This window comes from Coffea arabica, chromosome 6c, assembly GCF_036785885.1.
Source record: "Coffea arabica cultivar ET-39 chromosome 6c, Coffea Arabica ET-39 HiFi, whole genome shotgun sequence".
Lineage (NCBI taxonomy): Eukaryota > Viridiplantae > Streptophyta > Magnoliopsida > Gentianales > Rubiaceae > Coffea > Coffea arabica.
In genome coordinates, this window is record NC_092320.1 from 15,307,476 (window position 1) to 15,325,002 (window position 17,527).

General features: G+C 37.4%; 3 protein-coding genes and 1 long non-coding RNA gene across 5 annotated transcripts; 1 reads left to right on the forward strand and 3 right to left on the reverse strand.

The window, feature by feature from the left end:
- Positions 1 to 205: 205 nt before the first annotated feature.
- LOC140004072 (uncharacterized) lies at positions 206 to 1,562 on the reverse strand. Its single transcript, XM_072053089.1, has 2 exons — positions 1,101 to 1,562; positions 206 to 1,013 (listed from the first exon to the last, which is right to left on the reverse strand). Exons 1-2 carry the CDS (start codon positions 1,404 to 1,406, stop codon positions 318 to 320), a joined length of 1,002 nt encoding a protein of 333 aa, XP_071909190.1. The 5' UTR covers positions 1,407 to 1,562; the 3' UTR covers positions 206 to 317.
- LOC113693009 (serine/threonine-protein phosphatase 7 long form homolog) lies at positions 1,411 to 2,772 on the reverse strand. The gene is made up of 4 exons (XM_027211600.1): positions 2,005 to 2,772; positions 1,829 to 1,917; positions 1,644 to 1,731; positions 1,411 to 1,461 (listed from the first exon to the last, which is right to left on the reverse strand). The coding sequence occupies exons 1-4, from the start codon at positions 2,770 to 2,772 to the stop codon at positions 1,411 to 1,413; spliced, it is 996 nt and encodes a 331-aa protein (XP_027067401.1).
- A 2,734-nt stretch (positions 2,773 to 5,506) lies between these two features.
- Positions 5,507 to 7,605, reverse strand: LOC113691756 (uncharacterized). Of its 2 annotated transcripts, XR_011815898.1 has the most exons (4): positions 7,355 to 7,605; positions 7,168 to 7,250; positions 7,037 to 7,079; positions 5,507 to 5,825 (listed from the first exon to the last, which is right to left on the reverse strand). It is a non-coding gene; the product is annotated as an uncharacterized lncRNA (long non-coding RNA). The 2 variants fall into 2 exon arrangements; XR_011815897.1 differs by lacking the exon at positions 5,507 to 5,825 and having other exon boundaries at positions 6,113 to 7,079; positions 7,355 to 7,602.
- Positions 7,606 to 9,680: 2,075 nt separating this feature from the next.
- LOC140007997 (uncharacterized) lies at positions 9,681 to 12,606 on the forward strand. Its single transcript, XM_072051639.1, has 4 exons — positions 9,681 to 11,185; positions 11,431 to 11,500; positions 11,989 to 12,186; positions 12,448 to 12,606. Exons 1-3 carry the CDS (start codon positions 9,921 to 9,923, stop codon positions 12,124 to 12,126), a joined length of 1,473 nt encoding a protein of 490 aa, XP_071907740.1. The 5' UTR covers positions 9,681 to 9,920; the 3' UTR covers positions 12,127 to 12,186; positions 12,448 to 12,606.
- Positions 12,607 to 17,527: the final 4,921 nt, after the last annotated feature.

Consider the following 17,527-nt stretch of genomic DNA (forward strand, 5'->3'; position numbering starts at 1 on the left):
ATTTAATTAGTTTAATCAGTTACTTAATTTGTTGACAAGAAACAAGTTTCTTTTGCAAAATTTGGCCATTAGGTTTCTCCAAATAATTAGGGTATAAAGGTAAATTTTCACAATCTTTTGTTAGCAATGAGCTCCAATTTCCTTCTAAGGGAGGGCAGTGCTTAATTTATATCACCTGTTAAGCAAACACTTGCATATTCAAATATGTCATAAGATGATATAATATCACATCTAATTTCATATACTAAATTTACTTGGTTTTCAATCCAAATTCTCTTATACAATAAGAATTCTTATAACAAGACAAGTACAATAAATCATTTGAGAATGCCTCCAGAGTAACACAACTTTTGCCTTCTGACTCTTTTAGATGGTGGCCGCAAGGGTAGATGCTGATTTTTACCACGACCTTTACAAGTGTCACGCTTATTTCGATCAACATGTTCTTGTGTTTGATGTTGCAAATCAAACTCCAGATGTGTCTGATCATGCTTATCACTTTGCACATGCGTCAGATCATGTTCACCAGCTTGTGCATGTGTTGTATCAGCTTCTGTATGTTCATCCCCTTGACCTTGATCGAGATTGATTTCAGAAGTCCGATCACATGTCTGATTGAACTCATTAGCTGTTTCCTCATTTCCCACGTCTCTAGTCTCTTGATTCAACATATGATCTCCTACAAACTCATCCTGACTTAAAATCTGATTTTGTACACTGTTTTGATCAGTTTGGATGTGTTTTCGCCTTCGTCCCCCTCTATGGATTCTTTGTGAACCTTCTTGTGTGGCTCTTCGAACACGTGCCCGTGGAACTACATGTTGCAACTCTTCATCCATTGAGAGCGGCATTATTGGATTCAATGGTAGGAGTTTCAATCTCATCTCACATCCAATGGCACGCATAGTTGATTGGCACATATCCCGAATATCAGTGAGAGCAGGAACAGAGATGGCCTCAGCATGTGGTAATGCTTCAAGTGATCTATAATAGACACGATGCAATGTATCTACCTGAAATGTTATCAAAATAAATTCTAATGCTGCCAATACAAAACTTTAAACAAAGTAGTCAATTAAAAATATCTAAATAATGGTTACCATCATCTCATTAGCTGGTGCAATACCCTGATAACCAGCTGGTAATAGTGGTCTCAATGATGGGTTGCCAATAAGCAATCTTGTACGCTGCTTATACCAAGTCATATACTCTAAGCTAGCCTCACCAGGAACCTCCTCGAGTTCACCTTCTTGTATACTTGAAGCTCGATCCATCCACATTTGGATGTGGCGGTAGTGTTTAAGGGTCCAATCTGTATTTCGTCTACCTCGACGATCCACTTGATGCAAACTCCAATCCGTGTCACATGGTGCCGGAATATGCTGAACAAATCCAAATTGTCGCATACACCTATCTGGTAGGTGTAGCTCTACTATATCCCAACAAATAAGTGCAGTTCGACTACGCCACAATTCAGAACTAGCCAAACAACACTGAGGCAATGTCTCTAAAATGTGTTGAGGATATGGTTGCCATACAAACTATGAATAACAAAATGGAAAATTACAAAATAAACTAAAAAAATTTGGTTGTAACTTGCAATTTACCATGATACATGAAATATGCATGAAATAAATACTTACATGATCATCTCTCAAGCTATCTAGTTGATCTCGATATACAACTAATACATGCATTGCTACTCTAGAAAGGTTAAAATCGACATTCCACCTACAGAATAATCAACAATACACCGTCATTGTTACGGTAATGTATCTAAATTATATACCTAATATATCCTAACACTAATAGGCAGATACAAACTAACCTTGCACCATAAGGACTCTCAGCTGGCAACTCCATTTTAGGCACTGGCCTATCTGGACATAAGGTAGGAAATCGTTCCCATGTCCAAAGCTAAAACAAAAATTAGGATATTTAACAAGAATAGGTCATAATTGTTAGAAACCAAAAAAAAAATTCAAAGAGTTTTAGTGAAAATACCTGTAAAAGAACCAATGGTCCAGCAATCTCTTGTGAGGTACAAAGAGTAGCTCTACATAGTCCACGATATAAAAAAGCAAGAACTGCACTCCCCCAACTATATGTTCGAGTAACAGTAAAATCTCTTAGAAATGACAAATACATTAGGCTGACCATGTTGCCAGATTTATCTGAAAACAGGTGACCACCAATAAGCTGTAAAATACGCATCCTAGCATGACATCTAATATCATCATCTGATGCATCACTAGGAAGTCTGACAGCTAAGGGAGCATCTAAACAACCCAATAATAGTTTCCCTCCCTTAATATCATCTGTTTTAGGTCGAAATCCTAACAAGTCCTCACAAATCGGCAACCAATCCTCTGATTTTCGATGTGTGTCCACACCTATAACAGGCTGTCCGTCAATAGGAAGCCCCCATAATATCCCTATATCTTGTAAAGTGACGGTAGCTTCACCAATAGGAAGATGAAATGAGTGAGTTTCAGTTCGCCAACGCTCAACCAAAGCTGTGACAAGTGCGTGGTCGAGTTGTATTTGACCTGTGCGCACAACACCACCAAAGCCAGCTTCATCAATATACCTTTGCACCCTAGGATCGAATGGAATTCCTCTCCAAAATTCACCGTCATGTCTCCGAACTTGTAATGGCCTATAGTGTCCAGCACCTATCCAAATATCTGTGGATCGATGGTGGGGTTGGCGCGTCAATACATCTCCAATAATAGGACCAGGAACAAATGCAACTAATTGTTCATTATCCATATGTCCTAAAATCCAAAAAAAAAAGATAATATTATTAGAAAATAACACTTGAAGGATTTAATTTCAAACATACAAATCAATGATTGATTAGAAATCAATGTTAGACCCTCTAATGAAAGAATACCAAAATCCAATTATGACTCTGTAGAACTATGATTGATTATAAGATAGCCTTGACTGATTAGAAGACAACCTTGGACAATTTTTCCTATTATGACCCGGAAGGTGGCAGGTTCGACATCTAGGAGCATCATCTTCTCGCTCATCCATCTCATTGTGAATACGTGCTGTAGATGTGCGTCCTTGATGTGGTGGACGCATACGAGTCATATCTCCTACTAATGAAAATGGTTGACCAGGCCAATAATCCTCATGTTGTATAGGATGAAATTGCCCACTATACGTCTTTAAATACAAGTTCTTGTGGTACTCCTGGCCCACAAGTGTAATAGGATTAATGCTCATCATACGACATGCAAGCATAGCATGGGAGCATGGGATGCGAGTGATCATCCATTTACCACACGTGCACGATCTTTCTTTCATACATACCGTTTGTGTGTTTCCTCCTTTTCCAGATTCATCTATGTGTGTCAATATATTGAAAATGCCATCACTTAAAGAGAATTGCACAGCACTATGTTTTCTGCCTTTAATTTCAGCCTCTCGATATATCTTCCATGGCCTTTTTGGAAGTGGATGTTGACAATGTAGAGCATCCTCCTTCTTATCTTGAAACATCTTAACTATTCGAGTGAATACTAGTTCAACGGCAGCTCTAATAGGCAGATTACGAACACCTTTGATTGCATTGTTGAAACTCTCAGAAATATTAGTTGTCAACATTCCATGTCGGTACCCCCCATCATAAGCTAAGGTCCATAGCTCTTCTTTCCCTATTTCTCTTAGATATTTAGCAGCTTTTGCATCAATCCTCTCAATTTCTGCCATTATCTTGGTGAACTTGCGCTTTTGAGGGGTAGAACCAGCATCCCAACACAATTTCTTTAGATGCGTGTTATGAAACTTTGTGTTAAAGTTACTCCTAACATGTCGCAAGCAAAGTCGATGAACTGCATATGGCGGTTGCCAAAGCCTCTGCAATCTAATTGCATTTAATATTCCTTTATGACGATCAGAAATCAAGCAAACTTGTCTTTCTTTAAGAACATGTTGACGAAGAAGACGCAAGAACCAATTCCAGCTTTCATTGGTCTCTTCATCCACATAAGCATATGCCAAAGGAAAAATTTGATTGTTTGCATCTTGTCCGACTGCAAGTAGCAACTTAGCCTTGTATGGAGTGTGAAGAAATGTTCCATCCACACTAATTACAGATCGGCATGACAAAAAACCATCAATTGCTGGCTTGAAAGCCCAGAACATATAGCCAAATGTCTTCAAAATTTCTGAACTGCACGGGTGGTGTTCCCAAACAACAATAGTACCAGGATTATAATATACCATAGCTGCCATGAACCTAGGTAGTTTTGTGAATGAGGTTGGCCAATCACCAAAGACCATTTCAATAGCTTTACATCGAGCAATCCATGCCTTCTTGTATGACACATCATAATGCAAAGTTTTTTTAACATGAGTTTGAACTTGCTTGACACTAGCAAGTGCATTTTCTTTAATAAAATGCACAATTCTGCGAGCAATGATCCTCGATTGAAGATGCCTATGATCATTTGTTGATGCCGTTGAAGTACAAGTATGGTCTGGAATCAACTTAGTAACTTCCCAAGTTTTATGTGTAGCTTTCAAACAAGCTCTAAGTTGCCATTTGCAGCCTTCATCAGATTTTAAACATTTTACTTTCCATGCTGTACTTCGACTCTCTTGAACTTGAAACTCGCGGCATTGCTCCATAGACCAAAGTCGGACTGCCATCATCAATTGCTCTTTGTCACTGAATCGCATATGCTTGCGAATACCAGCACTATTTTCACTCCAAAAGTCTATCCTTGTAGGAGATCCCCTACCAGTGACAACAAATTTGTCAAGATCTCCAATATCTAAATAAAAAGGCATTCCGGGTGGATTGTAAGCAGGTAATTCAGGACTAAAAGTAACATTATTACTAGTATGACCATTATCCTCCCCAAAAGTGCATTGTTCATTTTCAACCTCGACATTGCAATCACTGTCTTCATCAGACTGCCCTTGTTCAGCATCAATGAAAGCATCATCTCTAGACGGCAAAGATGCTTCATTCTGGACTAAGTTATGAATCACATCAGTTATCCCAAGTGCATTTCCAATTTCAGCCCCAACAATAGGTTCTTCAGCTGCTAAAATGGTTCTCATAGTTCCAATTTCTTCTCTATTATGATCCAATTGAAATAAACTAGAACAGCCAACATCATCTTCTAGTACATGCACCTGTCTTTGTTGGTTAGCACTCGCAGTTTCATTATGTTCTGTATATTCGAGTGCATTCCGTGACACTAAAGGAGTAGGTAATGATGATTGGATGGGTTTCAATGAAGGTGACATACTACTCATTGCACGAAAAATGGTATCATTATTTGAAGATGGCAACCATTGTGCACCATGCTTATCTTTAAGAAAAGATTGAGTGCATGAAGTTGTAGGTGCAGGTAATATCGGAGATTCAACATCTTGTGTCAGCAAATTTACATATGGAGCCATTTCCTTACTGGTGAAGATGTTATTGCCCTCCTGACAATTGACAACTGATTCTCGTACAATGTATAGATGAACCATAGTATTTGGGTACTCAGCTGCTAAAGAAAATATCAAATCCATTCCCTCTTCGTTCATTATTAGTAATGGGCAAAATTTGAAACCCCACGGTCCATGATCAGGATATTTGCAGATGAGCTTCAAATCTATAGTTATTGTATCCACTCCAATATATGAGTGTATATTACTTAGTAAGTCTCCAAATCTTATCCTGTGGTTGATTGTAACTATCTTGCCAATTGGGCCTATAAATCCCAAATCAGGATAATATTGGATATGACCATCCCAATATAAAGCAAGTTTCAATGGATGTTGAAGATCCATTAAAACATATGCTAACAAGCCTTCAAATGCAATGTAAACTACAGTCAATTCATCTCGAATGTTGAAAAATACTATAAATAAAAAGTATATTTTAAAACCAGTCATATCTTGTAAATGTAGGTAACTCCTAAACTTCTAAACTGTCCACAGGTATTACGTTCTATACTGTGAAAGAATCTTTCAAAAATAAAAGTCTATAGTAGTCTCTTATTTCTTTTCATTTTGACATGACCACACATTAATTTAGATTAATATCTATAGTGCCAACATTCATATTCGCCAATAACCAATAAAGAATAAGAAAATATTTCAAGAACGACCTAACAATAACTGAAAGAGAGTAGACATACATGTATCAAAAGTGTTGAATGTAATATGCTGCTACGTTTTGTATCTAAACTCTTGCATGTATCTAAGTCTTGAGAATTTAAAAAAAGCACACAAGAACGCACACAACACATGCAGTGGGTGGCTCAGAAGGCAAGTTGTTGGACTGATTAACAAAATCCCCTGCTCCTCTTCTAACAAAATCATGGTTCAGACCAGTTAAATTGACATTAAGTACATTCTTACAAGTAAACTGAGAGAAAGTTAGATATCTTCAAATAAATTAACTGAATGCTAACTACACTGACATGTAAAAAAAAAAAAAAGAAAATTCGAAAACAAGGTGAAAAATATATCTCCTGCTTCAGTTTTGAAGTAATCTCCAGCAAAGTGTACAAGGTGTGGAGTCTAATTTAGCATCTTGACATAATCATCTCATATTATGGTCTGTTGGGGATATCTTTTCCCAAATCTTTTACTTTTTGTCTGCTGGGGTTTGCTGGATTGCTTAATTCCTTTGTATTCTATAATTCATTATTGTGCAAGAGATTATGGATCAATACATTTTTGAATCTAAGTGATGCATTACTGGGTGATGTAAAAAATTTATGAATTCAAGTAGTAATAGATCCGGATTTTAGAAGTTTAATTCATGATGCATTAGTTGATGGCACGTACTTTGTCTTTTTCTATAAATGTACGGGATGCATATTGCTCTATACTATTTTGATTGCTTCACCCTTCTTATTGGTTTCAAGAACAACAGGAAGCAAAAATTCCAACCTTGGAAGCTCAACATATAAAAGTATACTAGTAGAAGAAATGTCATAAACACACGGAAGCCATTTATATTTCAACCAAAAATAGTGTATGAAAAAAAAAGAAAAAGAAATTCAGCACTCACTTTGAAGAGAATGAATACTCTGGCAACAATTTATCCTTTGAATCTGCAAAAAAATAAACTTACTTTAAGTTTGAGGGAAAAAAAAAATTTCAGCACTTACTTGAGAGGGAAAAAGAAAGAAAGAAAGAAACCTGAGAGTAGATGATCTGTAGAATTTGAGAAAATTCCAGAATCTCTTTGTCTAATACTCTCGCCCTTTGTAGGGTATCTTCCTCTGTCAATAAACCCCAAAGAATCATCTCAGGTTTGCTTTTTGCTCTTTAAAATAATTAAATGCATCCATTACATAAACCCTAAATTTGGGATTTTAAGTATTACCTGATAATATGCCTAATTAGCTCAGCAGTCTCCCAATCACCACCCTTGCTCTTACGTTGGCTGCGAATGTGGGATAAGATGTAAGAAAAAATTGAATGGGTGGTGCGTTTTGTTTGGCGCCTGAAGAAGTTAGGGTAGAAAAAGAGAGGGATTGAGGGGAAATTAGTTTTTAGACCCCTTATGAAGTACCGGGGAGTAGAACAGGCTTCTTAGATATGCTAAACAACTCATTTAGCAAATGCGTTTTTTTATTAATAAACGTATTTCAGAAATGGGTTTTAAGGACCAAAAACGCATTCATCCTATGAGACTTTTTAAAATAAGGCATTCTAATAATGCGTTATTTAACCAATTTTTTTATATTAAAATAAATTGATGAAAATTGAAATAACGCATTTGACAATTGCGATTTTATTTATAAAAACGCATTTCCTGGATGCGTTTTTCATCCTTTGGGAAGATACTAAAAAATCACCACCCTTTGGGAAGTTAGTTTAAAAAGTCACACTTTTTGGGAATTTACTCACAATTTGCTAGCAGAAGATTCCAGACAAGAAGATACAGTTTTAGTAGATATGCTGCTTAACAGAATTTGTAACAGAAATGTAACTAACTTCCTCCGGCTACTAACCGCCTCTCTCTGACACGTCAGCCATGCAGTTACTCATTTGATCAATCATGATTTCACATCATCATGATCATGACACAAAACCATCTCAATTTGTCAGAGAAGCAAAAATGCTCAGTATAAAACTTCACAAGTTTGATGAATTTCATGGTAAGTACTCAATGCAACAATAATCTTTCTTGGGAAACAAGAAACATATCCTTTACAACAAATTACTACCATCACAGAATGTGTGTAGCGGAATCTTTCGAATTGTCTAGTTTTTCATGGATATTATTACCAGCTAATAGAGCAATTCGGAGGCATTCTTGGCCTACTTTGAAGATAGTCAAAGATGAGTTTTTAGGATGAATCTGATATCTATGACGTGGATAAGACAGGAGGAATAATCAAAGGGCTAAATTTTGTCCAGAAAACCAGATCTGAAAATGAGTGGAGGCTGGCATTTTCTGGACAAGTGATAGGCTGGTTTTGGTCCATTAATCTAATTTAGTAGGAATTTTTTTTTACTAAATGCCCTCCTAGAGTTGGAAATCTGAATCGTATATATGGATTCTACGCGCCAGGCACATGACTATGATCATTGTTTAATCTCAGTTGTGATTAGACAACAATTCCACAATCAATTTTCCTAATCTATTTTAATTCCTCTGGCCGTTGGACAATCTCACTCAAATAGCTTCGGGTATTCTATAAATTAAATTTCATTGAAATCATCAATTGCTTTCTCGTTTTTATGTTTTTCTGTAGTATTTGATTAGAGAAAACTCAAATCGCTTTAGGTATTCTATAAATTAAATTTCATTAAACTTTCTCAATTGCTTTCTCATTTTTATGTTTTTTTGTATTTGATTATTTTTTCTCTAGTAGGTACACATACTTATCTTCTTTGAATTTTTTTTTTCACTGTAAGTAAGATTCAAAGCCGACTTACATGTTAAAAAGGGACTTACCATGAATAGGGATGGCAATGGGGCGCGGGGGCTCACGGGGCGGGGGCTGGGGCGGGGGGAATTTTTCCCCTCGCTTAGAAACGGGGCGGGGGGCGGGGGAGTATACCCCCGCCCCGCCACCCGCAAAACAAAAAAAATTGTATATATATAAATATATATAAATGACTATATATTATATGTAAGTTAATTAGTTATAAACTTATGATAATGATATTATTAGTTAGATGTATTATATAATGTATATTAGTTTATGTAATATAATTGATATTATCAATTATATGAATAATTATACATGTCTACTAATAGAATTTATTAATTAGTTATACTAAATTTACTAATACATTTATACTAAATTTCTAATTACACTTAATAGAATAACACTTTTTTCTCAAAAAAAAAGCACAAACACAATGATGAATTAGTGATTGCATTTGTACTAAAAGTGAAAATTTGACTATTTTAGTTATATTTATTTCATCATATTGGATTGTATTCAAATAACTTCTGTTTGATTGTTTTTATGAGTTTCAATTGTAAAATTACAATGAATAATAATTTGGTGATGTGTTGATATTTTAGTACTTGATTATTTATTAAAATTTAATTATAATAAAATTATATAATAAAATTTTATTAACCCCGCGGGGCACCCGCAGGGGAAGCGGGGGAAGGCGGGGCGGGGCGGGGCGGGGGGAGCAAGAGGCGGGGGACGGGACGGGGGACGGGGGAGGAGTCCCCCGCCCCAACCCCGCCCCGTTGCCATCCCTGACCATGAACATATAAAAACAGAGACCCGACTCTCGCAACCCCTGACCTATAGTCAAAGATTTACTTACTATGAACATATAAAAACAGAGACCCGACTCTCGCAGCACCTATCAGAGGTTTTGGTGTCAAACGCAGTAAAAGTGGTTAAACCCTAAAAGTTTTACGCCGTCTATAGATAGGGAGAGACATTTCCCCAGTTGCACCTCACTATGGTTTGATGACCACGATGGGGAGGAGCAGGTCACCACCAGCCGGTAAGCTGAGGAACAAACGGCAGACGAAGAAAGCAAGCGTTGCTGATCCCTTGGTAGAAGAGAGATCATGCATCTATTTTCTTGCGGAGGAGGAATGTGATTATCCTCACCAAAAAGAGTTTTGGTTTGCAATTGATTTAAATGCTGCCAACAGGAAAGGTGGCTACGGCAGCGGGCGTGCAGGTACTGGTCTTTGTGCTCGGAAACTGGAGATGCGATATCCACTCCAAGGCGTCCACCTTGTTACTTTCGGATCATATACGACCCTGATTTACGGTTTGGGAGGCTCAATCTTCGTGCCTGACCCATCGTGTCCTCGCATTGAACGCCAGAAAATCTTGCGCTCCATCTACTTCCACGATACCGCAAATCCGGCGAGGGGGTGGTTCAAAGGTCCTGATATGATTGCAACCAGACGTAAGCCCCGTCACCAAATAGTTGACGGCAAGCTTTGCGTGCTGGGAGGCGTAGCCTTATCTGATGATGAATTGGATTGTTGTGATCAACCTCGTTATGTATGGGGTGAGTATCTGGATTTGTCGCTGCCCTTTTCGGAATGGAAATGGCATCCACTGGATGTACCACCTGGCGACTCTGGCGGCCTCCTTTCGGAGTGGGAATCTCTCTCAGCCTCTAAGTTTCCTGTCATGAAGGGAAAATTTGATCCCCAGCGCCACGTCTTGGCTCACATAGGTTGGCCTCAGCAAATTACTGTATGCTATGATGTCCATAGTAAATTATTGAGAAGAGTTTCTGATTCTGGTGCGCTGAGCTCGTATGTTGGGCACGCCATGTTTGTGGACGGCCACTACGTATTCATACCTGACGCAACAGCCGTGGTAGCCATCGGGGTGTTTCACGACCACAAAGAGGCGCTCTCAGTACCTTGGTTCCACGGTTTTGTCCAGGGTATGTATGGAAATTGTGGTCGCCTTCCTCCTCCTCGTTATCTTGGTCCTGATGGTTGGCCTATTATTCCCGAAGACCCTGATGCATTTCTGCTCGTGCCAATTGCTCCCTTTAAATATGCTACGCTTTGGTCCCCTCATGTCAATCGAGATCAAGAGAAAGAGAAATCCTGTGTTGTTAGATTGTCTGTGTTCGCTGCTTCTCCTCCTGCCTCTCCTCGTCTCCATAGCACCATTTTGCGTTCTCGCCTTGAGGTATCAGATGAGCATCTTGAGCTGGGGTTGCCTGCGAATGTACACATTTTAGCAGCTGTTGCAGTGTGAGCTTCTTGCGGCTATGACACTTATATTTTTGTTTTCTATCATAGTTAATCTTTTGGTCCGGCTATAACCTATTGACTTTGTTTCTCTGGGGACACATTGCTGTTCATATATATCAGCGCTGATTATGCTTCGGTGTATTTTTTTTCTTCTTCATGGAATTCGAAAGTCTAGCCTGGACCATGAAAAGGATGCAAGGTCTGCTTGATTCTTGTCATTTCTCACTGGATTTCTTTAATTGCAGACTCCCTTCTTACCCGTCAACGCATGACCTACCCAAGAATGATGTTTTGACAGAAGCAGCAGTCAACGAGGTGAGTGACAATCTCTTTTAGTTCAATTCTGTACGGACGTGGGGTGGCAAGTGTGTAAATGGATACACATAGCGGATCCTATGCTTGTAGTTTTGGTATAGGATGCATAAAGAATTACTAATTAACCCCACAGTCAATTTTTGAACAATGATTGCTCCGTTTCTTTTAAACTCTCAGTTTGATTGTTCAGCCTTCACAGAAGGGTAGAAAAGGAGAATGGAAAGAACTTTGTGTCCCCCTCCCAAAAAAAATTTCTGGGGAAAAGAGCACTGAAGAAAAATGTACTGCAGGAGTTTTGTAGTATAACTTGCTATTTTTAGGAGTTTTTGTAGAAAAGTATATTGTAGAGGATTGATATATATGAGATAAAAAAATATTTGAAAAATGTATTCACGAAAAATATAAAAATTTTTCTATGTTTCTGCTCTTAGTTTCTTTTCTTTTAATTGTGGAAAGTGTTGTTACTTAATGCGCTCCCTTTGAGTTAGTGTGAGAGAGATGTAGACCATTCAGAGGACGCTCCATTCTTATCAACCACTTGGCCTGCCGAATTTTGCAATGAATTATGGCCAGAAAATGCTTCTGATGCAGTATGTGTAGGAGATGAGAATGTTCTGCTGGCCTAGACAATGAGTTTGTCTTCTGGACTTTAAAGATGCCATATATTTCTTCACCACCATTTTTCTGTAAGTCTTCACCACCCTCTATATTTGTTAATGCATATTTTGATGGGGCAGCTGTTCCAATTCTTTTTCTGTTTTTTTTTTTTTTTTTATGTGGTTGATCAAAAACTATTCTTTGTTAAGAATTTTTACAACTGTCCAGTTACTCAGCTTAGTTGATAGTCAAATTGGAGGCAGTAAAATTAAGTTAATCACAGCTATTTGAAAACCCTAATAACTGGAATTGAATTGATACCCACCTACCTTTTTTTGTTCTTTGCCCAGGGGACAAGCAGCATGGAGATGGACTAGGGCTTAAGGATCACTAGTATATCTGAGTCTCAGCATGTAAATATGTCTTGTTGACTATGACGGACGTTCACCTTTTGCCTATGTGCTTTTTGATGAATCAATTAGAGCTTATGGCATGGTAGATTGGTTTTATGTTTCGTGTCTTTTTCTTAATATGCTTCAGGCTTATTGACAAGTCCAGCAACCCTACACTCTATCCAAGGGAAGCCATATCTATCTCCTCCATCGGGTTTCAAGGTCGATCTCAGTCCAACCATAACTAATTCATCCATCAAACAACACCTTTGATTGATCACAATTCAACATGGGGAAGAATAAAAAGTGACAAAGGAACCCCTAATATATATGGCGGGGTAGATTGGTTTTGAAACCGTCCGTTTGCATTTGGTCCAAATTCTAGCAAAAAAAAAAAAAAAAACTATTGATTGAATATCAATTCATAATGTTCTTCAAGTATAATTGATTATACGCAAGAATTCCTGCTTAAAAAATTGAATTTTACTTACTAGTGGACCACAACCATCTCAATTTGTTAGGGAAGCCAATGCATGTAGCAAATGGGCTAATTATGATGAAGGACAAAATCCTTACAAAACTTCACAAGTTGATGAATTTCACGGTAAATTCTTAATGCAACAATATCTTTCTTGGGAAACAAGAACATGTCCTTCGCAACAAATGACTACATCATAGAATGTGTGTAGTGGAATTTTTTGAATTGTCTAATTTTTCCTCGATACTATTTATTCGACAATTTTGAAGATAGCCAAAGATGAGTTTTTAGGCTGAATCTGATATCTATGACGTAGATAAGACAGGAGGAATCAAAGGGGTCCAAAAACCAGATTTGAAAAAGAGCGGAGGCTGGCATTTTCTGGAGAAGTGATAGGCTGGTTTTGGTCAATTCATCAAATTTAGCAGGACAAAATTTTTTTTCTAAAGGTCCTCCCAGAGTTGGAAATCTGAATCATATATTTGGATTCTACGTGCCACGCACATGACTATGATCATTGTTTAATCTCAGTTGTGATGAGGATTGCAGCGAAGTCAGGGCTGAATGGCCTCATAGTCAATAAACGGCCGGTCACATGCTCATCAGCTGCTTCCAAGTTCCAAGCTGGTAAACAATTAGGATAAAGATTAAGCTATGTCACCATTCAGAATTAGCACGATTGATGGCTAGACGAGAAATCAGGGGAGGCAAAAGGCTAGCATGCTGCTGCACCGTAGCTCCGAATTTGCTTGAAGTCCTAATTGTTAATATTCTCAAGAAAACATGCCATCCTCTACTTCCCATTCCAAACTGATATCAAGATTCGATGTACATTTCCGATTGTAGCTGTAACAAAATTCATCAGCTTACCCTTTATAGAGACAGATAATAGCTCCGCATGCATCTCATAATGATGCTACTATTTGTCATTTCAAAAAGCTAAAAAATGTAACGAAAATTTAGAACTAATGATAAAACATTTTTGGCGAAAACATCATCTAATTGTACTATTGTACTTTGGGATCCCATCATGCCTCATGTCCATGGTGGTTATATACCTAGTCTAATGTTGACTGAAGTTACGATTGGAACAAACAACGGTCGGGACAACACTAAGAAGCAAACATATAGACCTCTTAAAATATTAAAACTTCACGATCCGAAATGAGACAATGTCTCTATGGTGGGTGTTTGATTATTTAAACCTAAGAAGCATTTAGTACTATAGAGGTAATGGTCAATCACGTGGAGCAAGCCAACATGCATGCTGCCCATATAAATTTATTTTCCCCGTCTTTCATCACTTAGAAGCTTTCATTCCTTTCACTTGGCGAAACCAATCGTCCCAATGAAAATCAAACTCAGATTTTTAGCTGCTGTTTTTGCACTAATTTTCCTTCACATTCTTATGGGCTCATCACTTTTCCTGCATACGGATCACCCAGCCGCTGCTCTTTCAAGATCAGGGAGAAGCCATTCGAGGAAGCTTTTGCATAGTTCTATGGCTACGGTGCAAACAAGTCCGCAAAAGCTCAGTGGAGCAGCCAAAGGACAGCCCAAGAAAGCTGTGGAGCAAAGCGTGAGGAAGACACCTCCAAGCACTTTCAACCCCATTCAGAACTAATTTGGCCTGCAAGAGCTTTCTGATCGAGCAAGTCATAAGGGATGAACTCTTCACTTTTTCTTCTCGTCCTAATTGTTTTCTGTTGGAATCACATTTCTGTTCTATTCATGATTTTATTTGTCGTCCTAATTAATGCTTATTAGATCTAATTCTGTTTTGTTGAATGTCTACGTGTAGGGAAGTTCTTGAAAAATTCTTAAATAGACAGGTTCTTTGCGATCTTCGTGTATCAAACGTTTGTATACTTGTATTCTACAAGGTGTATATTATTAAGGATGCAAGTTTTCAATGTGTGATCTTTTTATGGTACTGGTCTATGTAGGAATTTTGCTGGCAAGACACAAATAGATTATGGTTCTTGATAAGATGCTTCAAAAAGTTCTGCATTAATTCCTTTTTCTTTTCGTTGTACTAACTAATGAAGAACTTGATCAAACTGCTGCTATTGTGTGAAATCCTACAGCGAAAGATTTATTACTAACTGGACATCTTAATCCAGCTTTTTTCTTGGGAATGAATGGAAAGTATACCAGAAGTTCAAAGTTTTGTCTTATGAGTTTAAATAATTAAGACTAATTAACAAGAGATATAGGGGAAGTGCATTGCACATTGATCATCCTCTTCTTATTTTATTACGTCCTCAAAGGTTTTTTGTTTTTACCTCATGAATTGCTGCCATACATACATAGGGTAAGAGACATCATATTGTAGGAGAGCGAAATATTACATTGACATTTTACTTTTCTCCTCTGTATCCCCAAGGAAATGCCAGCAAAAATTTTCCAGAAAAAAAAAAAGCACTAAAACCAAGTTTTATTGGGCTGAAATGCTTCCAATTTTGAGAAACAACTAGTAACTTCTAGCAATATGTGGTTGTCCAGAAAAACAAATTGTGTATGCCATAACTTTTCAACAACTAAAAGGAGGTTGCAAATTAGTCCATGTTGGTAGTTGGTTCACATCTGATTGAAACGAAAGTGGTCTTTAATGCAGACATTTATGCTGCTTTTAAGAAATAGGGGCGCCGTTTTGAGTAGTATTAATTAATGGAGCTGAAGCCCAACTGCTCCATGTGAGATGGTGAGAGAGAGCTAATATAATCAGTCAAGACAGTCAAGAGACTCAAGACAAGTAGAACCTATCTCACCTTTTAGGTGCAATAGTACTATTGCCTTTACAAGCCAAAAGGTTATTCATACATAATACGCAAAAAGATATTTTTTTTTTTGGAAGTAGGAAAATACGCAATTTGTTTATTCTCTATGAGATATGAAATATGTAAACAATTAAGTGCTGGTAGAATCTACTTAGTAGGATTCCTAGAAAGTTGATTAAATAGATTCTTCCTCCCTTCTTTTTTGGCACAAAAAAAAAAGAAAGTAAAATTCAATGGAAGTCTTACTTTGGTCTTGTGCAAGAGTCATTCGATCATTGTAGAACTATATGTTTTACATTTTAGAGAGCTTACAAATCATCTTGATAATCTTCTGCATCGATTTACAAAAGTCAACCAAAAATTCATTGAAAACAAAAGAACTAGTATAGAGTTTTTATCACCACCGACCCAGATGGGTGTCTACGCACCCGCCGGCAAACTTTGTGAGAAAAATCTAATTTTTTTTAATCTCTTGACCTATGCCTTAAAGTTCTCTTCGTGAATGTCTAGGAGCAGTTGGTTAGATTTTATTTATTTATTTTTCAGTGGAACTCCTAATGGTTATTGTTCGTGAAAGTTTACTAAATAAATGCTACAACTTCCAAATCATGTTATTGCTTAAAAACACACAAAAAAAAGTAAAGATATTGTCTAAGCTTTCCCTTGATGGTTTTTTTTTTTTAAATTAAAAAAAACCATGATTAATTGCTTAAGACATTGAGCTTTCAACGCTTTCCACCAAAAATTCTTAATATGGAGCCGAAATCTTGGCCCGCTTAAACCAGACATGGTTAACATGTAGTGCAGGTCCGGCGGACATATTCCTTTCGTTAAAAAAGCATCGGCGCATGCGAATATTGGGCCAAAGCCCGCATGGCAAATATCTGGACTAATCAACCAATCCAAGGTTACGATTTTCTAATCCACACTGACAAAAGGTAAGTACCACAAATCCACAATATATAATATCAGGATGCAAAACGAATTTCCACCATATGTTGAAAATAATATGCTCCAATGACTGGAGAGTTGGCCGAACAAATTCAAGACAAATGGTTTCTCAGCAAGATTTTTGAAGAAGTCCAATTTGTCTTGTTGGCCAATTTACCCACCTCCCCTCACACTTAAATGTGATCATCAAGAGATTTTTCCTGGACTTTGGCTTTAAAACAAGGAAGAAAGCTGAAGAATAGTGCCCTAGAAAATTTGTGTATGTGTCGAAACAAGAAACAAATAGAAAAAAAAAACAATAATCTTGGCAGTTATGTAAAACAATAATCCAAAGGGAAGTTTATGTAAAACAATAATCTTGACAGAAAAAAAAAAAATCCAAAGGGAGTTGAGGAGTTCCACTTGCGTCTCTGTAAATGCAGTTCAAGAAATCTAAGACAAGGAGACCAAAGGAACCAAATCGTGTGCTCCTGATAAGGCACTCTTTTGCTCTCTCTTCCATGTAAAAGCAAGAAAGAACTTTTGGAATAAAGAGAAGCAGTAGATATAAAAGCATAAAAAAGCATTCTCACCACCGATGCAACCCCTTTAATGGTTTGATAAAATATTATTGTATCAAGAAGATAATCATGGCTCAAAAGCATTTCTTTGACTGATGTAACCAAAACAAAAAAATTTTATTTTTGTTTTCTTTGACAGATGTAAGCTATTTTGTTGCTTCGTGACCAAATAGGATATCATGACACCCCATGATTGGGATTTTGTTGACAAGTTCGCACTTTGTTTTTGGGTACCTGCCAAACTTTTTTAGGCCTAATTTAAAGTTTTT